Source organism: Leiobunum rupestre, chromosome 8 (genome assembly GCF_980474605.1).
Source record: "Leiobunum rupestre chromosome 8, qqLeiRupe1.1.hap1, whole genome shotgun sequence".
Classification (NCBI taxonomy): domain Eukaryota; kingdom Metazoa; phylum Arthropoda; class Arachnida; order Opiliones; family Sclerosomatidae; genus Leiobunum; species Leiobunum rupestre.
In genome coordinates, this window is record NC_143391.1 from 47058595 (window position 1) to 47071455 (window position 12861).

The following is a 12861-nucleotide window of genomic DNA, read 5'->3' on the forward strand; positions in this document are numbered from 1 at the left end:
AAAAACCGGGGTAGTCTGGGTAATTCTAACAGCAATAGGCGGGAAAGGACGTTCTTATTACCGCTATGGGATTTTCCACTCCAGAATACTTCATGCTTCCAAGGTAAAAGAATCTATATTTTTGACTGTTATGATTATTTTTCCCCGTTTCAATACCTTATTTGGAAATTTAAAAACCATCAAAATTTGGCAACACAGAACTTTTCCATAATCGTATGCGATTACGTTCTTTCCTGTTTTGACCTCATCACCTTTTTTTTCTTACAAACTTGACGGATATTCTCACAGATAATTCTGCATCCGCAAATCGCTGCATTTGTGTCGTGACGGTCGTGGTGGTGTAAAATTGACTCATAATATTATTTCCCTCCAATGTTTTGAAATAATTCTCCCTGGTGTGAAATTTTTACAAAATTGAGCCAAGGCCTTTTTTTTGGTAATTATACTGATTGCTTAATTACCTTTAGTTAAATTATAATTTCAAACTAGAATAATATTTCCTTAACAACTAACGAAATTTTTCTCTGTAAAAATGTAAGTAGGTCTAGCATTTATCATTACCACAGTTTTATTATTTCTGTTGCCAAATTCTGTGTTTCTACTTTCTACCCTTTCGAATCTATTCTTCACGTTTCAGTTTCGTTTTCTAAAAGCTCAGAACTTATAGATAGCTATTAAATGTTCAATAAATAATTTAATAACAAATTGAATGATTTGGTAAAAGCAACTTTCTTTTAGGTCAGTAACCTTTTTTAAACCTTTTGTCCAACAGCCTGTTTATTTCGGTGCTTTCAGTTTGCTTCATAAGGACTTGGACTAATTAATATATTTTATACAGCTACATTTTGATAGGATTAAATTTCCCATGCTAGCATGCCAAAAGGTTATTCCCATTTCTTATCAGAATAGCGAGAAAAGTAGGCGAAGGTGTCATTGAAAGTGGCCATGTTTAAAAAAACGGGCACACTACCTAGAGAATCCCTCCGTTGGACACCTGCAATGACGATATTATTGTACATTTTCCTGTAATCGAGTGGCTGCATAATCTAGTTACAATAATGAGTACATTATCTCAGCTTAATCAGCACAGTTTGCATAATTTAATTGTTTGTACTCTTCGCGTAATCTTGGCTTACTCCACATAATTGGTGTACAGGCCAACTCTTAAGTGATCAGCGCTTTTGCACAAAATGTCCTTGTAATTAATTAGTCCAAGGCAAGTATGTTATTTGCCTATCAAGTGACAGCAGTAACTTGCATGCTGCACATTTTCTTAAACAAATTATTACATACAAAAAGTCTTTCACTGCCTGGCCACTCCTGGCTTGAACAACGATTTACATAATTGGTTTTAAAACCTTTTTCCTCAGTGGGAAATTTTCCGTTCCAACCATAAGCAAGGAACCTTGGATAATGATGTGAAAAATAAATATTAATTAACAAATTGCACAACTATTGTTATTCAGTATGTCTGTTATCTGAGTGAGGAAGCATTAACTGCTAGACAAGTTTGTTGTCAGAATGTGCATAATGAAGTAGCGCAAAATTTTAAATCTTATTTTCTTTGATCCAAAGCCATTAAAGTGGGGCTATATTATTACTGATTTTAACTCTGATATAAGGCAGGTTTGGCATCAAGACAATTTCTTTACATGGATTAAATGGTCATTATCCGGATATATGAATTTGGAAAAGAATAGTGTATAACATGAGATCTTTGTTATAAATCAATAATGTTCGCATAAATTTGGTAACAGAGGTAGTATGTAGTTGGATTTTCTACAAATTAACTAACTCAAAGAGGTTGACTGTAGGAACTTATTACACCATGGATGTAGAAAGTAATGGATCTTGCACATGTACCTTCTGTAAGGCATTTTCAGTTGATCGCTATCTAGGATATTGTCGTCTTCTATTCACGGCGGAAGTGAGGCGCTTTTTTACGAAACAAATTTCCTGTTTTTGAAATTGTCGTCGGTTATTTGTTTAGAAAGTTTGTCGTGTAATTCGTGTTATTTCACTCGCAGAAATTGATTTATTTATCAGAATTTAAGTAATTAAAACATCAAAATTTAACTAGTTATCATAGGAAGAAATAAGATCTGCTCGCGAGCATTCGCGAAATACCTGGCGCGTAATTTCCACCCAAAAAAGGATGTGACATAGCGCCTCACTTTCGTTTTAACGACAAACATCGTTACTAGATGGTGCGAGCGAACATCTCGATTTCTGTTTACACGTTTTTCTCGGAGTGCAATATCCATTACTTTCTACATACATGATTACACCCTATAAGTAGTTACAAAAATTGAGTGTTATTAGAAGAATTTGCCCTTGGGTATATTAACTACTGGACGGTACCCAATGATATTTCGCCATCAAAAGCGTCCTCCAAAAAAATGTTATCCCGGTGCTATCCCAACCAGTAGATTTTTTATTTTAACTATAAATATTACAAATGTTATTGCATTAAACAAATTTCCAATATCAATAGAGCAAAAAACCCACTTTAGGACCAAAACTTTATTAAATTACCAAACCAACAAAAAGAGAAATAGAAAATACAAAATTTAAAATTATTAGAACGCTCACGAAACGTAAAATATACGTGCAAGAAACTATTTTATAGAGAAAAACCAACCCATTGTATTATAGGTCTTAAACAATCAAATTTATATGGAAAAACAAAAGTTAAAGCGAAAACCAAAACTATAAGTGAAAGCACTAATAAAAACTGCGTGGGCTCATGACGACAACCCAACGAAGCCGATAAATATCAATGCCAATAAAAAATCATAGACATGAATTATCTCCCACATAATCAACAAACAAGAAAAATAACCAATAGAAAAATATATAATAATAACCCAACTAAGTAACAAGTTAATTAAAATACTTAAGAACCAAGAAAAAGTCAATCTAAATACCCACAGTAATAAACATTGTATTAACAGAAATATGCAAAAAAAATATTTAATAATAACCCAATCAAACAACCAGGTAATTCAAATAGAAATCCAGAAAATGTCAATCCATATATACCCACGGTAATGAAAATTGTAATAGAAAAACCAAAAACACCTTACCGTTAACAATTCCCGGCTTATAACGCACACAAAAAAAAACCTTAACTGAATAGTGAAGGCTAAACAACCGCATATCTCAAAATATAAATAATTCAGTGATTTTAGATTTAAAAACCGTTTTCGATTCTATTGTTTTTACACTATTTGGAAGGCTATTTCATAGGGTTATCCCCTTGTACTTTACACTTTTTTTGCTCAGAGAGAAATTGTCATTAACAAAGTCAATTTCGTTTTGTCTGGTTTTAGAAAGTACTATTTTAAAGTGTTCTGTAAGGACAGTACCAAGCCTTACGCATCAAGTATATACTTTTAATCTCAACCACAAAAAAGTGGCCCAAAAATAGAAAACACCTAGAAAATGAACAAAAACTGTAATAGATTTGATAAAGTACAGGAATATCACTTTGTGGCCCAAAAATACAAAACACCGAGAAAATGAACAAAAACTGTAATTGATTTTATAAAAAAAAAGGGAATATCACTTGGAATTCATTAGGACACCGAAACTGTGGTGTCGGCGAACACACGACGGAAATAAGTACAACGAAACAAGTGAAAATGCCCAAAAATTAGAAATTTAAAATTACATTAAAAAATTAAATAATCATTTTCGGCCAAAATAATTATCACCCTCGGCATCTACGTGATAAGGTCTATCAGGCGCAACCAAAATTCATATAAAATTCAATGAAAATGAGAAATTTTTAAAATTAACAAAATTAAATTAAACAATTAAATAATCATTTGCGGCCAAAATAAAAAATACCCTCGTCATCTACGTGACAAGGTCTATCAGGCGCAACCAAAATTAATATAAAATTTGATGAGGCCGCTGTAGTGCACTTCACCCAAAAAGGAGGATTTAAATCAGTTAATCTACTTCTATGTATTTATTAAAATGCACAAAAAACAAACTAATTAATTAATTAATTACATTTCATAAGTGTAATTTCAATTTTAGTTAACATAACCAAATACACACAAATAATTAATAAAATGATTAAAAATCAATTAAATTTATTCAATATCAAAAATTTTTTATTTAATAAATATTTTAAAATTTAATTCTTAATTGTTGAATCAATGGTATAGTCTGAAAATGATTCCAAAATCTCAGGGGAAAAGTCAAGGAATTTGAAAATATTCCAATAAAGTAAGGGAATTTTAAAATGACAGGTAAATAAATTTTTGAAATAAAATATTTTTCAAGAGTTTTACCTCAAACCATTCATTTATTCTACAAAAATGGTCAGGGAATTAAATTCCGGAAATTTTGTACGAACTCTGTAATAAATTTCAAGATTACAGAGACAAAACGTTCCTTTTTTTTTCATAAATAAGATAATTCGTGATAACGTTAGCCAACCCAATGGTAATATAATATTTCTTTTTGTTTATTTAATAGATAAAGTTGTCTATTCCCACCTGAAACTGTAGTTCCAAAGAATCGTTTCATTTTCCCTGCATCCCCATCACAACAGCTGCGATGGTGGACTATTATAAAGTTTTAGAAGTACCCAGGAATTCTTCTACTATAGACATTAAAAAAGCGTAAGTAGCCATATTTCATATTCTTTTGTTTAAAGTTAATTATATGGATATGATGACATTCTTAATGGGTGTTTTGGAATAAGAGTTATGTTTCTTAATATAGGTATAGGAAACTTGCCCTGAAATGGCATCCTGATAAGAATCCCGATCGAAAAGATGAAGCTGAAATAAAATTTAAGGAAATATCAGAAGCATATGAAGTCTTATCAGATGGTATATATCAATTGGTTTCCTATCTTTTATTGTTTTTATCATATTTCTCAGTTTCCAATACTTGTTTTTATATAGGTGGCCATCAAACACTTCAAAGTTTTGCTTGTCCCATTTTTTAAACACATTTTCTTGAACTTCATAAGTATTTGCGAGAATGCATTTATTTATACTTAGAGAGAATGACTACATTTTTTAATGTTGCTCCCAATCACTCTCATAGTCGAAGAATAAGCTTCTTCTCCTTAAAAAATTCAAATCAGTCTGGTATCTCATTAGTTCCCTAAAACTGACATCTTTTGATATCATTAGAGCACATACTGGTGACATTTTTCCATCCCCCTGTCGTGCCAGAGGAAAATTCTACCATGATGCCTGTTTATCGTCTCAGCATAATCATTCTCCTTAAGTATAAATAAATGTTTAGGGATGCACCAACATGGGTACAGCTGATACATTGGCTATTCGTGGCTGATATTATCGGCTATTTGTGGCTGGTAATATTGGATGATATAATGGCCAATTAAAAGACGGTTCAGTACACTGTAATACAATTTTATTCTAATTTTTCATGAAAAAAAGTTGGCAAGAGCATATCCGAATGTTTCTTTTAATTTTATGTGATACATATTTTCTGTCACAAATTGAATATCGTTTACACTCGTAATCCCTAGTCTAAAAAAAGGTATGATCTATCTTCTGAAGTCTGGAGTACATGGCGCGGCCAATCAAATAAAATATCATTAGTTAATCGAAAATTTTCTTATTTTTAAATTTTTTCTGAAATGTTTTATCTTAACTATGATATCGTAGAAATACACTTAAATTAGATAAGATAAATTTAATGTTGTCAGATATCTATACCGTGTGCTGTGTTGCTACTGTCAATTTAGGTGTATTTTAAATTTTATGGGATGCCTGCATAGAAGGGAAAATAAGCCACCCAAATTGCCCGATCGTGATTAAAATTAATATTACATGAGCCATGCAGAACAAGATCAAATTTATTCTCAAAATGTGTTTATTATTGAGGATTTTGAAATTACATTGTGACACACGGCAGTACTTATGGGGTAAAGTAGACTTATTTATACCCTAACATGGCAAAATTAATTTTAACATCTACCATTTTGTCAATTAAGAAACTTTTAAATAATTGGTAAAAAATGATCTTTTTAATAGTGGAAACATTTAATTTAGCCTATAGAACTATTTATTTTTCAGTATTCAGAGTATTAAGATATGTTTATCCTCACAAGTGCCAGAAATAACCAAATAACTGTTATTTGCTTATTTCTAAATCATAAGCCATAGTCTGCTATACAGTGCTATTAGAGAGTCAGTCTCAATCAGCCGCCGTGTGCTGATAAATCATCTTAGGTGTTTATTAGACTGATTTTATTTTTAGCTGCTGTAGTTTCTGTAAATTAGTAAAACTAATACTATAGGATGCCTAAAGAGGGTGGGCATCATAGTGCTGGAAGGAAAATAACACTATTTTATTTAAAGGGCAACGCAAGTGGTCATGCAGGGGGGGAACTATGTTTTCTTCAACAAGCCGTAAGAAGGTTTTCCAAGGATGATTTTATACAGCGCGAAAGCCTTATTCTCCTTGGTGTAGCCACGTGGCGCAATTTCGTTCTCATTCGCGAATTTTTCGATTTTCTTAGCTGAGTTAGCTCGCAATCAACGAACCCAGGAATTTAGGCCTAGCTTAATTTATTTATTATGGAGAAAATAAATGGGTTAGTTTCCGAGAGTTGGACTTTGATATTTTCGATTTAACAATGTTTTGGAATAAAATTATTTGTGAATTGAATATTTTTAATAATGGAAGTTGAAACATTAGGCCTTGGACGCGGTAAATCTCTGCCGCTAGCCTCACATTGGATTAAGAAAATTCAACACCACACACACTCCTATATCCCGTCTCCCTTAACAATTTCCCTATCATTATACCCCGACAGAATATTTATCTTTTTTTATTACATTTATTTTGTAAAGAATGCATGGATTTTGCGTAAAAACCCCGAGAGGCGCATTTATACAAAATAAATTCGTCAAATATGGTTCTGCTTTTTTTACAGAGGGAAAGGCTATGGCAGATAGCGCATGCGCAGTCGCTCTTTTTATCTATAAGATAATTTACCCCCCTGCATGGTCACTTGCGTTGCCCTTTAATAACACAAATGTATATTTTTTTAAAAATCCGGTTAAAGCCAATGAATTTTATCCTGCAAAAAACCAGACTAGTGGATTTTTCAAGTAAAAACCTCCCTTTTTTTGCAAACCCTAATTACCATTTAAATAAAATAAAAATTTGCTACCATACCTAAAAATCAATTACCAATTTTGGAATAACTTCACAGGTTTTTGAACAATTTTTTTTCTAATTGGCTTACAACATGTTTATTTTGAATTGTACTTCAATTGCAAATAGGAAATATTTCTGAACTTAAGTTTATTTTACAGAAAAGAAACGTAGTATTTATGACACTTATGGCAAGGAAGGACTAGTTAATAATGGTCGTGGTTCTCACAATCACCATCAATATAGTCAACACTCGATGTATGATGATGATTTTTGCGGAGCTTTCTTTCCTTTTTCGTTCAGAGACCCTGAAGATGTGTTCAGAGAGTTTTTTAACGCTGACCCCTTTGGCGATTTTTTTGGTCGTCCAACAAATGGACATACTAATGGAAGAAATGGTTCGTGTAAGTGATATTCCATTATTAATTTGAATAAGTAAATTTCTTTGATTAATTTAAATTTTGTTATTTTCAGCTGTAAATACGAGGAATGATGTTTTTGGCCTTCAAGGTCTTATGAACTTTCATCCTTTTGTTGGTACTGGATTTAATTTATTCCCTGCTGGTCTAAACCAAAGGTAATGTTTAAATACTTTTTTCCCAAATAGTATAAGAGATCATTTCCTACATTATTGGTTTTAGCATAAGCAGCTTAATAAAAAATACGTATGCTCGCAACGCAATTTTTTTATAATATGTTTCGCCAATGATCATATAAATCATTATATAACTAAATACTGATAACTCTTGCAATCCTATACTAGTTTTAGGAAATTTCTGGTAAAAACTAGCCAAAGACAGCCTACGTGAAGGATAAGCCAAAGCTTATTGAAATTTCAAATGCTTTCAACAGATTATTGGGCAAAATATCAACACACCAACGCATGTCCGATTTTTTTTACTTTATTTTTTTTTATACTTCAGACGATATTGAACGTTTCTGTGTCAAAATTATTCTGTGGAAATGAAAATTCGCTGAAAAACTAATTTTGTAAAATTAACGTTTTATAGCGTTACTATTGGAGTTTTTAAACACCAATGATAACAGCAAAGCCTACACTACACTAAAATGACGAACTAGTAGAAAGTCATAATATGTTAATTAAAATAACAAACGTTTATTAATAAAAACATATTAATAGTGAACACTGTACAAGATTGTATGACAGAATATAATGACACGTTAAACGCTATAAGCGGATATACTAGGTTAAAAAAATAGTAAACAAGATTGTAAGGCCTAATTTGGCCAGAGTCCAAATTCCCCACTACCAGCCACTGGTGGCGCTACAGATAGCCACCCTTTAGCTATAAATAGCCGAGAGTCGGCCTGATTGCGGGAGATGATACTGATAGAGGGAGTTGGAAATGGAAGGTATGCATAAGAGCAGACTAAGTTCCCTGGTTCAGGAAGGCCTCCTCTAGATACAACACTCAGACCAGGAAGTTGTGAGAAATATTAAAAGGGTTTTGATTTATAATAATTTTGTTAAATTATTTGCCCTAGTTAAATTAGTCCCTTACAAGATTAGCAATAATTAAAAAAGAATATCTTATTTACATTTAACATTTTAACCTGTTAAAAAACGAAACTGAAAAAGCCGATATCGTTTCTTATCTTCAACAGTTACCTTTCGCCAAAATTCAGCCCTCTTCATTGTTGTAGGTGAAGTAGGGGATACGCAATGGGCTTAAAAGAAATAAATTGCAATAAAAGTTTAGTATTGTCCAATTTTTATTTGTGGAAATGGTTAAACTAGTGTAAATTAAATGTTAGTAAAACTTTTTACATGGCCATGCTCTGCAAAATTTTGTTAAACTGCCCGCGTGCCCTCTGTAAATTTTGGTAAAGCACTATTTCCAAACACAAGACGAGTGTAAAAAAGTATTGTGGAAAAATACCAAAATATCTTAAACTAAATGTTGGCGCCTGACGGAGCTGCACTTTCGCTACACTCTTGTGCTGTCTAGCATCGCGACCTAGAGAACATATTACCAAGAAAATTTCGTGTATTTATTTATCATAAATAAATAAAATATAAAAAATCAGACATGCGTTGGTGTGTTATTGCCATTGCACTAGTTAAACTAACCTTTCAATAATTTTGCCAATGAAGGGAGTGGTAGTGACGAATTTCCTCTTATAAAAATTTGGGACAGACTATAGCATTATTGGAAAACCTTAATTGTCATACTTATGGTTATTATGTTATGGTATTTGACTCGTTAAATATCGGCGTAGAAGAAACTATAGCTTCATTATGCACCCACTGTATATCTTGCACATTCCCCTTACTAATTTTCTTATGTCTAATATATCTGGTATGTTGGTTAGGGATCTTTTAAAAAAAAATTAAAGTTTTAGAAAAAAGTTTTTAATTACGGTTTTTCTAAACCAAATACAAATTAGTGGAAGGATTAGAAAATCTTTAACCCAAAAATTTAGTAGTCTTCTTGGGTTTAACAATGGTATAGTTAGGAAGCATGTTCGTTGTTGGAAAATAAAACCGGCTATTATCTAAATGGGCAATCAGTTAAGTCAATAATTTAGAAATTTCTGATAAAATTTATTTATTTTTTTGGGTAACCCCGATGAGGTAGCTTATGTGTAAAAAAAAGCTTAAAATGTATTGACAATTTTCTTTAAATTATTAGTTTTACATCATTCTCAACGTTTTCTGGTGGCTTTGGTGGTAATGATGGAGCACACAGAGCTAATGTAAAAAGGACTTCAACATCGACAAGATTTGTAAATGGAAAAAGAATTGAAACTAGAAAGTGAGTAATTTAGCCTTTTATCCAGTACAGTATTTTTCACTGTTCCATAAAAACTTGTAGAGGTTAACGTTAATAGTTAGTGTAGGGAGCTGTTGGCTCGCGTGGCATGTAGGGCTTGCTACCACCCTCCTACGCATTGTAACCAGGCCACCTGTTTAAAGGCATCCCTTACCAAAAAAATAAGTGGTCTAAGAACTATTTAAGTTGGTTTTAAGTTGGTATTTGAGACAAATACCAACTAAAAACCTACTTAACACCAACTTAACACCAACTTAAAACCAACTAAAAACTTACTTAAAATGTTACTTAATAAAGACCACATAAAGCCAACTTAAAACTTACTTAAAACTTACTTAAAATGTTACTTAATAAAGACCACTTAAAGCCAACTTAAAAAATATGTAATTTTCTGACCACTAAAAACCAACTAAATACCAACTTAAAGAAAAAGGCATTGTCCCACCAACTTAAAACCAACTTATTACCAACTTAACTAGTTTACTGAAATATGCTCACCACTTAAAACCAACTTAATATCAACTTAAATGTGAATACCAACTAAAAACCAACTTATTTTTTGGTAAGGGATAATAAGTCGCTAGATGACTTGGGCCTAAGGTGGTGCCTTGGGTATTAGCCTAACTGATTATTATTATTATTATAATGTGATTTGGGTGTTGTGGTTGATCCTGGATTAAAGTTTTCCACTCATGTTAACAAAGTAACAAAAACAATTCGCTCTACCACGGGAATTATTTGCCGTAACCTCTTTCTCTGCTCCCCAAAACTCATTCAAACATTATATAACTACCTTATACTCCCCCACATTGACTTTTGCTCTCCCATTTGGAAACCGTATCTCAAAACTGAGGTCCTCGCTCTCCCAAAAGCACAAAATACATTCTCCATAATTCCCTACTCCTTATAGTTAACCTCCCAGCCCCCTCCCGCCTATGTATATTACACATTAACCCTGTCCACCTCAGTCATCCTCTTAATAATCCGTGTTTACTCCATGATTTCTTTTACAATAACTTGACACTGAACCTCAATGATTTCTTTACCATTAACTCCTCGCGCACCCGCGGCCATTCTCTCAAAGTTCACAAACCCCGTGTTCTCTCTTCCACCCGTCAGAATCATTTTATTTCTAATGTTATAGATGATTGGAACTCTGCCTCGGGATATTATTTCTATCTCGAGTCGTTGCACTTTCAGACATCATACTGCTACATTTCTGCGCTCCCAAACGCATGATCCGTAACAGTACCTATTCCACTTAGTCTCATCCCCTTAGTTTATTATTGTATTCCATATGTTCTTTATCGTCTCTTATTTATTACTATTGTATACAGCCTATACCTCTCATTTGTACGAAGCTCTTAAAGAAGCCCACCTCTGGAGGCTTGTTTAGCATTTTTCTTTGAAATAAATAAATACATACCTGATAACAAATGTATCTTTACAGGGTCCTAGAAAATGGAACTGAGACTGTTTCGGTTTTTGAAGATGGCGTACTCAAATCAAAATCTGTAAATGGAGTTCCCCAAGCTATAAGTTATCAATAGTGATTTTAGTTAACTAAAAAGTGCTGCATTGGAGTGGCAAGATACGTTCTTTCCCTGTTTACAGCATTTTTTTTTCTAACCTCACCAAATTTTTTTGAGCTTCAAACCAACTAGTACCTAATAAGACTTGCATTACCATTTTGTATACTAATTTTTAATTTAATGGGTATATCACGTTTTTGTCATTGTTTGATTGTAAAATTCATTCCTTGAAAGGGGGCGATGAAGCGCTAAAATAAAGTACTTTCTATCGATTTGTAGATTAAAAATGTGTGAAAGTATTGTTAACAATTTTCAATCGATTAAACTCAACTTTTAATTAATTTCAAAGGTAAGGCTTAACAATTTCCGTGCAGTGTTATTTTTCCATTTTCTTTAGTGGTCATTTTTGGTTATAGTAAGGATTATAGTCCAGGGCCACTCTCTTCACTCGATTGTGAACATAATTTTCTTACTCATTTTTCATCAACAAATTGATAGAAAGCAGTTTATTTTTGAAATTCATCATCACTTTAAATACTTTACAACTAAGCTGGTTGTAAAACAGTTCCAAGTAATATTTGTTTTTAACTTAAACATTTTTCTTAAAGTGGACCAAAATTTGTTCATGTATATAATAACTGTACCATATCCTACTAAGATTAACATTAATAGGCATTGGTATGCGTATTAGTGTTGTTTTGCTCTTTTGTGATTTGAGCGAGCAAAGCGGCATGGGAAAGTAAATTTTCGGCTGAAGATTGTCACCACAATAGTGTTTGTATATTTCTTGAATTAAAATTGGTTGAATAATCAATAATTAGCCAATTTCTTATTACTGTAAATTATCCAAGCTTGTGATTTACATGTAAAAATTGCATTACTGTTTCATTTTGAATATTTTTGGTAATTATTGAAGCAAACAGTAAAGCGCGCAATTGTTGATTTATGTAATTAATCTGTGATTATAACATATATTCGGTAACTAAAACGGGAAAAATTAATTATTGTACATCATTACAGGTACTTAAAAATAAAGTTACGAAGATTCAAAAAAATAAAAGAACATTGTTATGATGAAAAGATTTGATTTAAATATATAGTTTATGTATATTAAGAAGACTGTCAAGATTTATAACTATTTAGAAATTGTCAACACGGGCAGTTTTGCAAAATAACTCAACATTGGGAATGATAATAGCATGTTTGAAATAATTGTAATGCACCCAATAGCTTTAATAAAAAAATCCTGTGCCAGCCAGAGATATAATTATTTCTGAAAAAAGTGTTGATACATCACAAAATAAATGAAGTTAATAAACCAACAATCAGAAAAGAAACGCAAGACTTTGAAAGTGATAATTCAACATGAAACTTAA

General features: G+C 32.1%; 1 protein-coding gene across 4 annotated transcripts; it reads left to right on the plus strand.

Moving 5' to 3' along the window:
• Nucleotides 1-239: 239 nt before the first annotated feature.
• Nucleotides 240-12739, plus strand: mrj (DnaJ heat shock protein family (Hsp40) member B6 mrj). 4 transcript variants are annotated; one of them, XM_090156156.1, is made up of 8 exons: nucleotides 240-436; nucleotides 4492-4637; nucleotides 4741-4850; nucleotides 7320-7556; nucleotides 7633-7735; nucleotides 9813-9935; nucleotides 11404-11467; nucleotides 12506-12739. In XM_090156156.1, exons 2-8 carry the CDS (start codon nucleotides 4573-4575, stop codon nucleotides 12557-12559), a joined length of 756 nt encoding a protein of 251 aa, XP_090012282.1. In that variant the 5' UTR covers nucleotides 240-436; nucleotides 4492-4572; the 3' UTR covers nucleotides 12560-12739. The 4 variants fall into 4 exon arrangements, with proteins under 4 accessions (XP_090012282.1, XP_090012279.1, XP_090012280.1 ...); XM_090156153.1 differs by having other exon boundaries at nucleotides 7320-7562; nucleotides 12506-12735; XM_090156154.1 differs by lacking the exon at nucleotides 240-436 and adding an exon at nucleotides 445-534 and having other exon boundaries at nucleotides 7320-7562; nucleotides 12506-12735.
• Nucleotides 12740-12861: the final 122 nt, after the last annotated feature.